Below are 18,159 nucleotides of genomic sequence, written 5' to 3'. Positions count from 1 at the left end.
CATATTTAAATAAATAATATCAAAATAATAAATACCAATAAACAAGATCAACAAATGTTTTGGAGCGCACTTCCACAAGCTACTAAACATAATGCTGCAGTTCCAGTTCTTGGTACGCATGGTAAAGATTCTTTTTTTCCTTGTGGAAGCAATACAGTCATTTAAAATCAGTATTGTGAGTCAAGTCGTTGGTTTGACTGCCTGGATCCGGATTACCCATTCAAGGTTCGTTTTTCATTACTGACCGTCTCGCTGCATTACCCCTTACTTAGTGCTCACATCTTCCTCTGTCTGCCCTCCTCTCTTCTGTCCACAGAGGAACGTGTGTTCTCCAGTAGGCTTGCTGTCCTACCATCTAACATCACACTTCCTGAGAGTAAGAGTCACACTTACTTAAATCTCAGGACAATTCCAATAAACATTTCTGACTGTATTTCTATCAGCTCCTGCAAAAAAAACAAGTGTGCTGTGTGTGTGCTCTCTCCAGGGTGTGTTGAGTGCCAGTGTACGCTGTGGGCGCTCGAGGGAAGAAGTGAACAAAGCCTGGTCTCAGATCAGTGTGCACTGTCCGCTGCTCCTGCTCTCCACAGTGGTACAGTTTGTTCTCCACACAGTTATCACAACTTCATCACTTTTCCATGCAGACCTTTTATCCTACACATGTGGCTTTAACCAGTAAGCTTATGAGGTATGAGTATGCTGGTCTTGACGGCATTTTGCAAGGAAGATATTTAGAGTTTTAACAGTCGAAAAAGTATGTGATTACATTGAAATATGGCTAAATTCAATACAGCTGCTAATGTTCCAGTGTTATGGTATTTATTGTGCATTTTTTTCTAGTTTTACAAGTCAGAATTATGTTCATAAGTGAACCAGTTTCTAAAAGAAAAATCCAACCTAAAACACCTTGACATGGTCACAAAAACATGTCTGTATTAATGATTAACTTTCCCTTTAATGAGGTCGATTAAAGAAATGATTTTTTTTGGATTGGATTCAAATTCAGAAATAATTGGATTTTGACATTTCTATTTCTGAATAAAATAACTGGTTAAGACAAATGTTCAGGTGGAAATGAAAGGCCTTGCATTTAGTTATTACTTCTGCAGACTTCCGAACTGTGTGTGTGTGTGTGTGTGTGTGTGTGTGTGTGTGTGTGTGTGTGTGTGTGTGTGTGTGTGTGTGTGTGTGTGTGTGTGTGTGTGTGTGTGTGTGTGTGTGTGTGTGTGTGTGTGTGTGTGTGTGTGTGTGTGTGTGTGTGTGTGTGTGTGTGTGTGTGTGTGTGTGTGTGTGTGTGTGTGTGTGTGTGTGTGTGTGCGCGCGTGTGCGTGTGCGTGTGCAGCACTGGTGGCAGCGTCTCTCTCCCGCGCTCTCCTCCCTGTGGCGGGGTCTCACTGATGGAGACCCTCTCCCGGAGCAGCTGCAGCTCCTCACTGTGTGTCAGAGCTGGGCCTGCAGGTAAGCCTCATCCTCATGGAGCTCCTCCTCTGGACCTCTGATCCACCACACCGTCAGTTAGAGGGTGTAACAGTCTGAAAGATTCGCCTTGGCTTCATTTAGCTCTGTTGAAGTCCCTTATGTGGAAACAACATGCCAACATACCAAGAAAGCCAAATCCTATGGCTTGAATGCAGTTAAAAAAAATAGTTTTGTTTCAGAGCTGCTGTTATGAATATTACATACATAATACACATTTTTCCAATTATTTCAAAACCACTTAAATGCACCACAATTGCCCTTGCAAAAGTGAAACATAACTTGTGTGTCGCCCTTTGATATATCTCCACTCCTAAATGTTTTTTTTGTTTTGGCCCATGCTTTACCCTTCTTCCGAGTTCATGAAAATAAATATAGAAAAATACAAAGGTAATCCAGAAAGTCCATCTGAGCTGCAAACACAAGCTCCTTGGAGGTAATAATAAACAGACAGAATAAGAAATATCTTAATACACAAAAGGAATAGGAAAAATATATAATATTAATAATAAACATATATTTTAATAAAATAGTTGCCCAGGAGCCCCTCTCCCCATGATTAGTTTTATTTTCGGTGGTAAACTTGGCTTGTGTTAAGATGCCTTTGTATTCTATGTGGTGTTCAGTTTAGAGAAGGGGCCCTCCCCTCCGGGTCCTGCTGCTCTGCTGCTGGCTGCCAGCCTGCACGGGGCCTGGCAGGGCCGTGGGGGGGCCGACCAGGGCCTCATTGCTGCCCTACGTGTGCTGCGAGAAGAGGGGGGCCCGCCGTGCCAACAGGTGAGAGGAAAGAACTTCATCATAACAGTGTCATTTTATCGGCCCTAAGTGGACCCCAGCCGGTATGTTGGAGTATTTGTTTTCATTAAAACACCAGCATGTTGTATATTGACCTGCTGCTGTTTAATTTATTTGTCCAGGTTCTAGTTTTCCTGCTCTTCCTGTGTGTAAAGGATAATCTGTCATCACTCCTGTATCCTGAGGTAATTAATAAAAACGCTCTTTTATTGATCCTGCACTGTCCCTGTGTCCACCTGCTGACTCAGTGTAGGGGTTAGACTTAGGAACGCTGGTGGATTGATATGCAGTTAGGGAGCTCAGGTTGATAAACCCTAATGAGCAACATGCTCTGCCCCACACCAGATCTGAGAGGAAACATTCATTCATTAATATTTTATCTGGAACCTCATCATTATTACACATAAATTCGAAAGAACCACTCCTAAAAATACCACATAGTCCAGAAAGAAATGAAGTGATTGGAGCATACTTTACTGCTGCACTCCAATTACTCTGATAATAGGACTGTCCGGGCAAGCAATGGTTTATTGTTGAAGGAATAGTAATAGCGACATTTGGGAGAATATGCTTATTGGCCAAGAGTTGGATGACTATCAGCTGACATGTTCTCCAGTATGGAGGTCAACTGTTTCTGCTCCTCCCACAGCAGGAGGGAGCCTCTGTAATGTTGTCTCTATAATGATTCCTCAGGAACAGAGGAGTCAGAGAGCAGCCGACCTCTGCACAGAGCTGCTGCGTGTGTTAGTGGACTCTGCTGACTGGCTCCTGCTCTTTAAATCAGAGGGTACAGTGTCCATCTTTAAAATCACATCTCACTACACTCCACATGGGAGCAAACAATGTTATTGACAGTTTAGCCGGGTATTTATTATTTGAAAGATTAAATGTAATGTTTGCTCTGACATTAAATGATTGTGTCTTCTTGTGAATTGATGCATTGTTAAATAAGTGGGCTGAATGTTGTTTTCTTAACTTTAGATCACGGTGTTTACCAATCCATCACCATGGTAACATCAGATGAGTTTACCCGACTGATGCCTTGGGCCTTTTACAGGTCAGTTTTTAAAGTTTATTTTTGTGTTGAGAGTGACTGTGGATACAAACCTGGGGCTCCCTCAGAAGGCCTCACTAGGGACACATACGGATCATAATATTTTTACAATTTTGTAATGCATATGACATACTAAGATAAGCTTTGGCAAAGGTGTGATTTTAATAACTGAATTTTGTAAGTTCAACTCTTCCCAAAACTTCCCATTATACAATGTTTAAGTTATTAGTACAGACACTCAGAGCCACCGGAAGATTTTTCTCCACATTGAAACCACAATCTTTAACCCATGAAAGCACTGGACAAGTAATTCTAATGTACCATGCTTTTGATATAAGCCCAGCTTTAAATTAGTAGTTTTCTTACTTTTATCACATGAGGTTCTCCCTTTCCTGTTTTTGTGCTTGTTAATGTTAATTAAGCAAAGGCTAAAATCCCTGTGTTCCCTCCAGAGGGAGTTTCCCAGACAGAGGCTCTGCAGCACAGGCAGTATGAGACAAATAAAGAGCTTTTTCACAGCAGAGACACTAACAACTGAGATGAACCTGAAGATGAGCATCCATTTTACGCCATTTCTCATGTTTGCCTTGAGGTTCAAAGGTCCTGTTCCTGGTTTCCACTAGCAGATTGATGCTCTAATTTGGATCGCTACAGTTTTTCACGCGATGCATTAAAGTCAATGTTGCTAATCATTGACATATCCCATACTGAAAAAAATTATAATTTAGTATAGAGAAAATACATTTTGTGTTTTATAAAAAATATAAGAGTATAATGTATACAAAGTGTTTGAATCCTGAAGAGGAATTAATGGCAATTGTTCTCTACCTAAATAATCACATTATATAAACTTAACAAAATGTGTATTGTTTAATTGTGTGTGTGTGTGTGTTCAGCCTGCTGCTCCAGCAGAGTGCTGAGCTGCTGCACAGAGCTGTGTGTGGCCCTCACTTCCTGCACACTGCTGTCCTCTGCTACATCCATCTGCTGCAGCTCTTCCTGGAAGGACACACCCTCCCCCCCGCTGACCATCAGGTGATGCTTTGTATCATCCTGTCAGTCAAACCTGTCACTTCTCTGCTCTGAAGTTCAACGTGTGCATTTCACTGTCAGCCTTTTCAGATTGTGAGCCACAGCAAGCAGCTTCTCCTGAGAGCCATTGCACAGACACCCCCGACAGCTCTGTCCACCAGCCAACTCAGAGAGGTACACACGCACATATATACACACACACACACACACACACACACACACACACACACACACACACACACACACACACACACACACACACACACACACACACACACACACACACACACTGTCAGGGTTGGGAGGGTTACTATAAAACAAGTATTCCGTTACAATTACCAGTTACTTGTAAAAGAAAAATCTAGTTTCTAAGTGAATGTAACCTGATTACTCTGTTACCTTTCGATTACCTCAATTTAAAATGCAATGCAAATAAATGAGAGAAAAACTCTCAATAAGATGTATTTTACTCAAGTGTATTATGTGCACAACAGAACAATGTGACCTTAGAAAATAAGATATTTAGGATCATAAATGATTTTATTGATAGGAAAAGCTGCCTTTTATTCAGCATATTCAGGCAGCAGCCTATACACCAACGCTGAAACACATGAGCACATGCTACAGTTTAAAAAAGCAGAAATAAAGTCTGAGCTCCGTTTTAGTTTAATACACACAGTTAAACTCACACACACTATTTAATTACCATATACAGTGGGGCAAAAAAGTATTTAGTCAGCCACCAATTGTGCAAGTTCTCCCACTTAAAAAGATGAGAGGCCTGTAATTTTCATCCTAGGTATACCTCAACTATGAGAGACAAAATGAGAAAGAAAAATCCAGAAAATCACATTGTCTGATTTTTAAAGAATTTATTTGCAAATTATGGTGGAAAATAAGTATTTGGTCAATAACAAAAGTTCATTTCAATACTTTGTTATATACCCTTTGCTGGCAATGACAGAGGTCAAACTTTTTCTGTAAGTCTTCACAAGGTTTTCACACACTGTTGCTGGTATTTTGGCCCATTCCTCCATGCAGATCTCCTCTAGAGCAGTGATGTTTTGGGGCTGTCGCTGGGCAACACGGACTTTCAACTCCCTGCAAAGATTTTCTATGGGGTTGAGATCTGGAGACTGGCTAGGCCACTCCAGGACCTTGAAATGCTTCTTACGAAGCCACTCCTTCGTTGCCCGGGCGGTGTGTTTGGGATCATTGTCATGCTGAAAGACCCAGCCACGTTTCATCTTCAATGCCCTTGCTGATGGAAGGAGGTTGTCACTCAAAATCTCACGATACATGGGCCCATTCATTTTTTATTTACACGGATCAGTCGTCCTGGTCCCTTTGCAGAAAAACAGCCCCAAAGCTTGATGTTTCCACCCCCATGTTTCACAGTACAGATGTAGCGAATCATTTCAGACAGTTTGAAACGCGAGGGCCGTGATTGGTACGTGATCTGCCCTCGCTCAAGGGAAAACCTCCAGCTTGACTTGAGACCGCCCCCGTGATAGATAAATGTAATTATAATGAAGCCAGCTGCAATGGATCATTGATCCACCAGGAGGTGCAGTGGGGTTCCACACTGGAGCTCATGTGAAATAAAGTGAGATACAGTATGCTGGATGTACAGCGGAACTTTGTTAAGATCCATATGTCACGGATATCATACTACTGTGCTAAATAAGACACATGTAATCATTTACAAAACATCACCATGTTGTTATTTAACAAAATAATTTTGTTATTCGAAAAAAACGAACGGGAAAAAATGCAGCCCGGCTCTCGATTTTTAATCCTAATTTAATCATCATCTTCACCACGATCATTTATGTTTATGTTCGCCGAATTGACATGAAATCACTGACACATATGAATATACTGTATTCAACTTCATTAAAACGTTATTAACGTGCCTAAACTCAGTAATTCACCAAAAATATGTATATTTGAATGGAGTTTCGTCGGTCGATCAGGATCCCAAAGTGTCGCGGAGGGATCCTCATCTGGATGAAGGGTGTTATTTTCCCCATAAAGAACAAGTCGCTGCAAATTATCCCGCTTATTACATGGCCACATGCTCAACAAAGTAACGACATGACTCCCAATATTAATTGAAATGCTTTTATGGATTTAGAAAATGTTTTTATTGATTTAAAAAATAGTTGTATGTATTGATCTAAATTCACATGCATCCGCTAAGAAAAATAGTCCGTTGTTACAGTTTTTTAAACAGTCTGAATGAAACGGCAGCTCTCAGCTGTGTATTTACACAACTAATGGCCCATCAACCACAGCTCTCTCCCCCCCTCCCCCCCCCCCTGATCTTTCTTCTCCAGCAGCTAAATTAACAGTAGGTTACACTGAGTGACCATAGACTGTATGTGACAAGCTTACAGTTAGTTACGTAACAACACCATAAAAGCTGGTGGGTTGAAAGCAATACGGGAGGTAAAAATAACTACAATAATTGTGACTTATTTATTGTGGCTTTTATGTTTTTAGGTATAACATTTTATGTAATTAAGGCTTATAGTTCACCCTTCTCTAAAAGCCTTCAACAATGACAATATTCATTGTAATTTAATAAATCCTTCCAACACACATTGTAAAAAATAGCCTACTGTAAGTTAAGAAATCATTTCAATATGTACATCTTCTGATGTAACAACAATAACATTATAAATAGTAACATAGCTGAACATGGTATTGCACATTTAGCTTTGAGTGTTACTGACCTGAGATGTTTTTATTACATGAATTAAGGTGACTGAGGCTTTTTAACATACAGGGATGCAAACTCATCAGGTATGAAAAAGGTGACAAGGATCCGAGCCCCCGGCTCCCCCACCCCACGGAATGACAGAGGATTTTAGCAGTCAGAACAACTAAAGCAGCAGTGTTAATAATAACAGAAACGCCAAAGAGTCACATAATAGAAATATATAAAAGCATTTATTTCAAATTGTGGAGCAGTCAGTTTATAATTTTGGCAGCACTGTTGAGCATTTTGAAAATGTATTTTCAGGCCTCTGTGCAAGGCTTAAGTCTTTTTTATCTTTATAGCCACATGGTGTAAAGTAACTAAGTTCATAAACTCAACAAGTACTATACTTGGGCACAATTTTGAGATACTTGTACTTTATTTAAGTAGTTCAATGTTTTGCTACTTTGTTCTTCTACTCCACTACAGTTCAGAGGTACATGGTGTACTTTGACTCCACTACATGTATTTAATACCTTTAGTTACTTCACAGATCTGGATTAATTAAGTGAAATATAATCAAGTGTTAAATCAGACTTTAGTTCCACCTGGAGTAAATCCACAAGCTACCCTGCAGTATACAAAGTCATTCAAACTAGCTGCACCTTTAGCAGCTTTGAGGACACTTTCATGATCAATCATTATAAAACATATCATATCTATTATTCTGAAATGGACCAATCTGCACAATGACTACTTTTACTGTCGCTACTTTCACTATATCTTGATGATAATACTTTTCTACTTTTACTTGAGGAACATTTTGAATGCAGGACTTTTACTGTAACAGAGTATTCCTACACTCTGGGACTATTACTTTTAGTCAAGTACAAGATCTGAGTACTTCTACTTTTACTTAAGTACAAGACCTGAGTACTTCTACTTTTACTCTAGTACAAGATCTGTGTGCTTCTACTTTTACTCAAGTACAAGACCTGAGTGCTTCTACTTTTACTCAAGTACAAGATTTGAGTACTTCTACTTTTACTCTAGTACAAGATCTGTGTGCTTCTACTTTTACTCAAGTACAAGATTTGAGTACTTCTACTTTTACTCTAGTACAAGATCTGTGTGCTTCTACTTTTACTCAAGTACAAGATTTGAGTACTTCTACTTTTACTCTAGTACAAGATCTGTGTGCTTCTACTTTTACTCAAGTACAAGATCTGAGTACTTCTACTTTTACTCAAGTACAAGACCTGAGTACTTCTACTTTTACTCAAGTACAAGATCTGAGTACTTCTACTTTTACTCAAGTACAATATATATACTTATACCACCTCTGTTTATAGCCTATGAAAAAAACTATTAGAAATAGAAGGCTAAAGCTAACGTTAGCAGATAGTGACAATGTATGCTAGCTCGCTAGCTCAACGATTCCTTAAATAATATTGCCACAGAAAAACTTTTCAGTTCACATCACGCTCTGCCGCTCCGACAGGGAGCTCTGCTCTGAACACCTGAACAGCCCGTTCTAACAGCTGTTCACCAGCGGTCCAGTCTGTGCCACAGTGACTCCGGACGCACAGTTAATATTAACGAACGCACCCGTAGGTAATGTAGCTGCTGAAGCTAGACCATCATCTCGGAGCAGCAGAGCCTTATTATACATCCATGAGCAGAGCCGACAGGCAGGAAGACTCGAGCACACAGCTCGTACTTCATTATAATATATAAAAAAAGAACACCATGCGTGTCATGATGGCACATAACAGCTCACGGCCGCAGATTACTCCGGGTCCCAGCCCCCCCCATACCCCAAAAATATTTGTATTGCAGATCTACATGAATCACACAAACGACTTATTTTGGATTCAAAACGGCGAATTTCGCCGAAAGGTGACAAGTTTGCATCACTGAACATAGACAGAGCACAAATGAAACATAACATCTGAAACGATGTAACAACATAATACACTTGTGGGGATGCTTGGGATGTGAGGAGTGAGGGACACGGCTTAGAACGGGCGTGTCGCCTGGCAGGACAGGAGAGTGTGTGCACCAGTCTGCCTTGATCTATGAATTCATGTCCGTGACACTCACTGCTGCCCACAGCTGTTTTATAGAAGGAAATTCCTTCATTTCATGAAAGTGTTTTAACCACACACACCTCTACACACACATGACGGGTGTTATTTTCCCCATAAGGAACAAGTTGCTGCAAATTATCCCGCTTATTACACGGCCAAATTCTCAACAAAGTAACGACATGACTCACAATATTAATTGAAATGCTTTTATGGATTTAGAAAATGTCTTTTATTGATTTAAAAAATAGTTGTATGTATTGATTTAAATTGACATGCATCCGCTAAGAAAAATAGTCCGTTGTTACAGTTTTTTAAACAGTCTGAATGAAACAGCAGCTCTCAGCTGTGTATTTACACAACTAATGGCCCATCAACCACAGCTCTCTCCCCCCCCTCCCCCCTTGATCTTTCTTCTCCAGCAGCTAAATTAACTGTAGGTTACTCTGAGTGACAAGCTTACAGTTAGACACAACACTTTCATTGCAAGTGACCCTCAGTTCGTTGACTTTTATGTTCAACTGCTAAATTCGTTACTAGTAAAAAAAGGGCTTCTACTGTACCTAATTACCTTAACACTAGAACCGCCAGAGGTTTTTGTATAGGCCTACCTAAACCTGTCAAATCCCGCTATTAGAATGCAATTTTTAACAACATAGGGTGCTACATAACACACTTTCAGGAAAAGTCAGGGACTGGGAGACTTTAATATTTTATTGAAAAAAAGTTACATTGCACACACACAACACACATCACACAAATTGACCCGATTGGCGGTTATAGTATTAAATAAACTCACTAATTAATGAAACCAGTTCAATACGCATTATTCTTATTTTTATCATTCTTTATGAGCGCAGAAATAGTCTTAAAATCAGATCTGTTTTTTAAATGAAATCTGACGGCAGGCAGTTAGCTCTGATCACCTATGACAAATGCGCCGCACCTAATCGCTGGCCATTCAGCCACAGACACTGTTCAAAATGGGGGGGAGCTAGGAGGAGCTTGGCTCCCCTGAAGAGGGAGGGAGCTCCCCTGAAGGCTGACTTTAAGATAAATAGGGGGAGCCCAAAACAATCGTGCATATTTGTGTCACACAGATTAGAAATGTTGAGTTTCTGTAAATAACAGTTCTTGAAATAAATAATAGTTATTGTTCATTACAGTTTCTGAATATTTGTTTTATATTTGTGAATATGTCTGGGTGTTGCCATCTGTATGTGGCGGCGCTGCATTCTTACTTACGTTGCTATGATTATGGCGGTGATGCCGGCGCGGTATTTGAAATGTTCATATTGATATTTGTTTAACTCTGGCTGTGTAATAAAAAAATATGGCAAAACGAAAACAGCCAAGCGTCACAGCTTTTGGATTCACAAGCAAAGAAGCGAAGGAGTCTAAAAATGACAACGTGAACGGAAAACAACTTTTAGTTGGCCGCTGTAAGCGGCGTTAGGGTCGAGTTTGACAGCTCCACACCGAGGGAGAGGCCTGCCGATGCGGAGCCTGAAGAGGCTTCAACAACGGCCACATCCGCCGGCATAGTGACACCGTCTGTATTAATAGAAGAGTGTTTTTATAGCAATTGATCGCATCCGCGCTGCTGCGCCAGTCAACAGAGCGTGCGTGTGACATATTTAGTAGCAGGATGCGCTCTGAAAAATAGGGCTCCCCGAAAGCAAATGGGTAATTTGAAAACTGACAGAGCTCCCTCTATACAAATCAAACTGTAGAAGGTGTGAAAGCACCTATTGTTTTAAATAATGGTCGGAATGTGACCTGTGAGCCTTCTGAATTACCGTGGGACAGCACATTCTAAACTAAAATGTTCAATCAATAAAGTAACATCTTATCTTATCTTAATAATATCTTCATATTAATAATAATAATAGATCATACAGTATGTGTCCAAAAGGGAGCAGGAGGAAGCAAACACAAAAATATACTGCATATTAAAGCAAACGATTGTAAAGGTTAAAGTATGAGCATAACAAATAAAGAAGTGTAATGTAAACATTTACATTATAATTATGATTATTTAATATATAAAGACTATATATTATTGAATTACAAGATTAGATATACTTTAGTTGATCTAAAATATTGATGTGTTCAAATGCTCTTCAAAACACAACTGAAAGTCCATGAAACTTGTCTTTCTGTATTTGTGAATGAAGCGCCATCTCCTGGTTAAAACCTGAAATTGAAAATCTGGCAACGCCCTCTTGGAAAATAGTGGGAGGGCTTAACATTCCTCTATACTGGTCTTTGGCAGGCCGTAGGCAGGAAGCTGTAAGCTGGAGTCCGAAATTCAGTGCTCCATCTGTAGGTATGGTGTTCTTTGGATGCAACTCAGCATTCTTTCTCCTCCAAACACGTCTAGTTGAGTTTTTACCAAAAAGTTCTATTTTGGTTTCATCTGACCATATGACATTCTCCCAATCCTCTTCTGGATCATCTAAATGCTCTCTAGCAAACTTCAGATGGGCCTGGACATGTACTGGCTTAAGCAGGGGGACACGTCTGGCACTGCAGGATTTGAGTCCCTGGCGGCGTAGTGTGTTACTGATGGTAGCCTTTGTTACTTTGGTCCCAGATCTCTGCAGGTCATTGACTAGGTCCCCCCGTGTGGTTCTGGGACTTTTGCTCACCGTTCTTGTGATCATTTTAACCCCACGGGGTGAGATCTTGCATGGAGCCCCAGATCGAGGGAGATTATCAGTGGTCTTGTATGTCTTCCATTTTCTAATAATTGCTCCCACAGTTGATTTCTTCACACCAAGCTGCTTACCTATTGCAGATTCAGTCTTCCCAGGTCTACAATTTTGTTTCTGGTGTCCTTTGACAGCTCTTTGGTCTTGGCCATAGTGGAGTTTGGAGTGTGACTATTTGAGGTTGTGGACAGGTGTCTTTTATACTGATAACGAGTTCAAACAGGTGCCATTAATACAGTTAACAAGTGGAGGACAGAGGAGGCTCTTAAAGAAGAAGTTACAGGTCTGTGAAAGCCAGAAATCTTGTTTGTTTGTTGATGACCAAATACTTATTTCACACCATAATTTGCAAATAAATTCTTTAAAAATCAGACAATATGATTCTCCGGATTTTTTTTTCTCATTTTGTCTCTCATAGTTGTATACTTAGGATGACAATTACAGGCCTCTCTCATCTTTTTAAGTGGCAGAACTTGCACAATTGGTGGCTGACTAAATACTTTTTTGCCCCACTGTATATATCACCTGATGAATTAAAAACAGAACAAATGAACCAAAGAAAGTGAAAACCATAAAGCAGATTCAGGCAGTAGGCGTATAGATTCACACTTAAAGTATTATCCTACAGAACAGTACAGCTTCCAGAGAAGAGATAAGGTAGGTACAGAAATTTTCCGACATTTTCCGATTCACCAAACATTGAGGAAAGTGCGTACGGCACTTCCTACGCCGGCGTCCCTTTATAAATCACAACCGACTCGAAATGCGGTGCAGCCCATATCTGCCTATAAATAGTTAAAGAAACGCCCATTCATTCATTCATTTTGACTAACTTTATGAAGAAGATAGCAGGAAATGACGACAGAACAGCTAAAAAAGACATCACACACCGTGTCAGATTTTGGTTATTTTGGGGAGGTTGAGATAAATCATATTGTTTGGTGGATGCAGTTTGAACCAGAGTAGCAGCATGGAGGTCGGATCGTCACCAAAATAAATAAATAAGTGGTCCGAAAAAGGTTAATGACAAAAAAAATACACATAGCCTAACCTTCCTCAGGTAGTGTTTTTGTACCGGGGACAGGAGACACCCCCTTGATGAGAAACTGTAAGAAATGATCAGGGAATCCCTCCGGAGTGGAGTCATGACGACTGGATTTGAATTATTTTGTTGTATTTGGTGGTTTGTGTTTCAGCTGTCGATCAGCAAATCCATAATCCACCAGTTAAAGGAAATACAACTAATGTGTTGTGTTATATTCGCTGTACAATTGACCACATATGGTGTTCTTAGTTTCCATACCTCCTGTGTTTTACGAGCGACTTATCAAGTAGGCTATCGAACGGCATAAAACACGATTAAACATGATAGTAGGCTATATAAAACCATGCTCGTATCTACAACCTATAGAAATGCAAAACGGCGTCAGTTTAAAGTAATTCTGTTTACCGCATCATTTATGAGAATACATTTCTTAACAAGAGAACATAATCGAGTGGTGAGCAATAACATTTCCGTATTTATTTATTTCTCCAAGATTTGGTGTGCACCGAGGAGTCTCAAACAGGCGTTTGTTAAATCATTTTAAGATTGGCTTTGATCAATTTGTGAAAATGAATTCTTCATATATGATAAATAAGAGGTAATATTTTATTTATGGTATTATTTCCACATATTTCTCTCCATTCTTCCTTCTGCCAACGGTGTCGCAGTTTCTCGTCTCTCCCGTTTTTGTGCATGGGTTAGAGTTTGCGTGGAGGACCGCACATTTTCCCGTCAAGTTAGTATTTTATAAATCGCAAACATTGCGTAGAAACTGGCATATGCCATTTTTTTAGCATATAGCCCTTTATAAATGAGGCCTCTGATCCTTTAAAACAAACACTAGATGATCTTTTTTAGTTTTTACTAACACTAACATTGTCAACATTGTCAGACTATATCACCCCTGTTGTGCAATGTTGACAATTCAACTTCTGTAATAAATCTGTAAATAACTGTGCCAATAACTATACTTCTACTTTTAATACAATCACCTGGCTGCTATCACACCCTTTTTATACTGTACATGCTACACTTTTTAAATACCATTACTGGTACTTGATGTGTATTTTGTAAATTGTAATTTCCTTTTTTATCTTAAATATTTTATGCATGTCTTCTTATTTAATATTAAACTATTTTTGGCTCGTTACTTTTGCGGGACGATCCTGTCAGTAATCCCCAACTTCTAGAAATGTAACAGTAATCTGATTACGTTTTATTATGTAACTTTAAAGGAATGCAGTTAACTTGTTTGTATCCTGATTACGTAATCCCGTTACATGTATCCGTTACTCCTCAAGCCTGCACCCACTGTACTGGGGAAATGTCCCCCCCACTTCTGGTAATGGCCAATTTTGTCCCCACCCCTTTGCATTAGGATAACTTGTTCGGAAAATAGCGTGCACAAAGAATTGTGCACTTTGAGAGAGGTTTATTTGCATAAGAGAACATGTAGGAATCTGGAGGACTGTTCTCACTTTCTGGGTGTATTTCTGGTAACCCAAGTAGAGCAGTTTGGACCTGAGACACGTTTAATATTACTCATCATTTAATAGAGAATAGCTTTATAGCAGCGTAGCATAGTTTCTGCTCTTGTTGTCAAAAAAATATTGTTAGAATATGTTTCATTTCATTTCAAACCTTTATTTACACAGGTGTATCCCATTGAGATCATTGATCTCTTTTTCAAGGGAGACCTGCTCAAGTAGGTTCCACATGAAACATAAAAACATAAACAGAACAACAAAAAGTACATCTTACAGCATCATTCCAGGGATTACAATTTAAAATAACTATCCACATGAGCAGGTACCAACAGCTTCCGATTGAGTAGCATCCAACCGAGCTTTAAAAACATTTAGTGGCACCAGATTGCTCAGTTTTCCATTTCAATTGCAGACTATTCCAAGACAGTGGAGCTGCGCATCTAAATGCTATCTTCCCTAAGACAGTCCTAGCAGTTGGCACATTTAATAAAACTACAGCATGCGATCTCAGGCAGTAGCCACTTACAATTCGCCGTGAGATCAGGGAGCAGATGTAGGATGGAAATTTCCCTAACATGGCTTTATATATAAAAATGTACCAGTGACTGAGCCTCCGTACAGTTAGTGAAGGCAAACCAGCCCTTGCATACAGGGTACAGTGATGGGTTAATGCTTTACAGTTTGTCACAAATCTCAGTGCGCTGTGATACGCAGCATCTAACTTGACCAGGTAATGGGCAGGTGCATTCATATAAATCAAATCACCATAGTCCAGCACAGGTAAAAAGGTCACAGTGACTAGCCTTTTCCTGGCTTCAAGCGAGAAACAGGACTTGTTCCTGTAGAAGAAACCAAGCCTAACCCTCAGTTTTTTAAGCAGGTTATTGACATGACGTTTAAAAGTGAGACAATTATTAAGCCAGATACCGAGGTATTTGTAACAGGTAACCACTTCAATTTTTATTCCTTGCGTAGTTACAATATCTACAACAGGCTCTGGTGTCTTTTTAGCTTTTGAAAAGAGCATTACCTTGGTTTTATCAACATTTAAAAGAAGCTTTAGTTCAGAGAGCTAAGTCTGAATAATGTTAAAAACTGCTTGCAATTCAACAACAGCCTCCTTAATGGAGTGACCTGCACAGTACATCACGGTATCGTCCGCATAAAAATGTAAGGTTGATCCATCAACATTTTCACCTAAACTATTGATAGATGGAGAATAAAAGTGGACCTAAAACAGAACCTTGAGGAACACCGTTAGTAATGTTTAACCACTCAGAAGACAGCCCATCAAAGTGAACACATTGGGACCTTTCAGAGAGGTAGTTCACAAACCACGCTACTGCATGGCTGCATATGCCAATACTGAGTAGCCTCTGCTTTAAGATGCGATGATCAACGGTATCAAACGCTTTGGACAGGTCAATAAATAGAGCTGCACAACTCTGCTTATTATCTAAAATACTCGCCACATCATTCACCACTTTCATTGTGGCAGTGATGGTGCTATGTTGCTTTCTGAAGCCTGACTGATGTTTAGACAGGATGTCATTTGTACATAAAAACACCTTTACCTGTTCACTCGCTAGGCGTTCAAGAACCTTCGCCAGAACTCTCAATTTAGAGATGGGCCAAAATTATTTAATAAAGTGGCCTCCCCACCTTTTGGTAGAGGCAGGACATACGCTGACTTCCACCATTTTTGGAATTGTGTTTGAGCTGAGGGAGAGGTTAAAAAGAGTAGTGAGAGGTGGAGCAATAAAATCTGCAGCTATCTTTAAAAAGAAAGGCTCTACGTTGTCCGGGCCAGCCGGTTTCTTAGGATCTAACTTGGTTAAAGCTTCACGAACAACATCAACAGTAAAAGGAGTCAAACTAAAAGGGTTTTCCAAAACACGTTTTTCAGAATCACAGACTGTGGTGTTCACAGAAGCAGAGTCAGTGACAGAGGCAAACAGAGAGCCACAGGACACAAAATGCTCATTAAAACAATTTAACATAGTGGCCCTGTCCGATATAGAGCCAGATGCTGTGGTAAGGCACGGAGGTAGCTCATTACGGATATCACCGGTGGATATCGATTATATGGCTTTGCAACATTTTCCAGGATTATTCAGGTTCTTTGTGGTAACTGACAGATAATACTTAGACTTAGCACTTTTGATTTGCGATGTGAAGCTATTTCTTAGCTGCCTAAAGCGTAGCCATTCTACCTCTGAGCCTGATTTCCTAGCCTTTGCCCAGGCCTTGTTTCTCTCATGTAGGAGACTAGATAATTCAGCAGAAAAACAAGGATTGTCTCGTCCCTTCACTCTAAATGTACGCAGGGGTGCATGTCTATCTATAATTTCCATAAAACCAAGATAAAAATAAGACCATGCAGTTTCTACATCAGCACACATATCGATTTTACCCCAATCAAAATCAAACAGATCATGTACAAAACCCTGCTCCACAAAATGTTTTTTGTCTCTCTTACTGATAATGCAAGGTTTACCCTTTAGGACTTTTGTGTCCCTAATTGTGGCTACCACACAGTGATCAATCAGATCATTTGCAAATACGCCCACAGATGAGTATTTATGGGGAACATTAGTTAGAATGAGATCAATTAGGGAGGATTTATAATTTAGGGGACTTAATGTTAGGGCGAGTAGGACTGTCTGTAATCTGGGAAACATTCAGAGAGATACAAAGGTTATTAAAATCCTCTGACACAGAAGTTAACCAGTCCCGATTAAAATCACCAAGCAGCACTACCGTATTTCCTTGTAGTCAAGTTAAGATCAAAGTTTTGCCAAAGAAGATAAAGAGTCCTTGACAGCTGAGGGAGGTCTGTAGCAGCCCACCACCATGACCTGCTTAACCTTTGCTACTTCGATATTTAAAGCTAAAAATTGCCCCCCCGGGGCAAAATCTCGCCAGGACAGCAGCACACGACAAGTGGAAGCAGGTCCCCGCCACAGCACATGTGTATTCTGTATGTATGTATTATTTGCGGGGGCCGCTTAATCCAGTAAAATCCACTTTTCTAACAAAGACACGTCCCTTCCCCCCCTCTCCTTCCTGTCTGGTAAAGCTGAAGTCCCAGGTGTCGGCGTTGGACCCCGAGTTGTCAGCAGCTCTCTCTCTGCAGCTGGACCCCGACAGCACAGAGATGGAGTTCCTCTGAAGCTGCTCGCTGACGTCAGGCAGAGGAAACCCCCCGCCCTCCCCCCCTCTCTCCCTCCCCCCTCCCTCCCTCCTCCCTCCCTCCCTCTCCCTCCCCCCTCCCCCTCCTATTCATTTTTGTATACATAATAAATGAACAAAGGACGTATTATACACATGAACACCTGAACCCCTTTAACTGTTTTCAATACAGACTCAAGCATTGTAATAACTTAATTTAAAACAGTGACAAAATAAAACAGTTATTGGAAGTCATCCTGTGTGAGGAAGATACACACTTTTTTTTCATTTTGGGAATTTTCAAAGATGGAAACTTTCCACGGGAATAAACGGGAATTTATGGGAATACATGGGAATTTATGGGAATAAACTGGGAATTTTCTAAATTCAAGGTTGGCTCTTCATAGGGAACTTAAACATAGTTGGGGAAAGTATATTTTAGCATAATCTTGACATAAAACAAACAGATGCCATTCAAGTACACTTGAATATCCATGCCATAGCACACTGCTTACTGCATGGCTATTGAGACCACACAAAGGTTCGCAACAGGCTCACAAATGTGAGAGTGGAAAAACTGGTTGGCATTCGGGC

The 18,159-nt window shown here is 40.2% G+C and overlaps 1 protein-coding gene across 2 annotated transcripts in view; it reads left to right on the top strand.

Annotated features, from left to right (window-relative positions):
* fanca (FA complementation group A) overlaps positions 1–18,125 on the top strand; it is a 74,984-nt gene extending 56,859 nt beyond the window's left edge. For both annotated transcript variants that reach the window (XM_079681525.1, XM_079681524.1), the window contains exons 33-42: positions 317–376; positions 488–592; positions 1,343–1,458; positions 2,103–2,253; positions 2,394–2,456; positions 2,965–3,058; positions 3,253–3,328; positions 4,222–4,360; positions 4,439–4,531; positions 17,474–18,125. In XM_079681525.1, the coding sequence (XP_079537651.1) occupies positions 317–376; positions 488–592; positions 1,343–1,458; positions 2,103–2,253; positions 2,394–2,456; positions 2,965–3,058; positions 3,253–3,328; positions 4,222–4,360; positions 4,439–4,531; positions 17,474–17,566 (990 nt within the window). In that variant the 3' untranslated portion in view covers positions 17,567–18,125. The remainder of the gene's footprint in view (positions 1–316; positions 377–487; positions 593–1,342; positions 1,459–2,102; positions 2,254–2,393; positions 2,457–2,964; positions 3,059–3,252; positions 3,329–4,221; positions 4,361–4,438; positions 4,532–17,473) is intronic.
* The last annotated feature ends 34 nt before the right edge of the window (positions 18,126–18,159 follow it).

Source organism: Notothenia rossii (assembly GCF_949606895.1).
Source record: "Notothenia rossii genome assembly, chromosome: 5".
Lineage (NCBI taxonomy): Eukaryota > Metazoa > Chordata > Actinopteri > Perciformes > Nototheniidae > Notothenia > Notothenia rossii.
The sequence above is the reverse complement of the archived record's forward strand: the minus strand, read 5'-3'. Positions and strand labels throughout refer to the sequence as shown.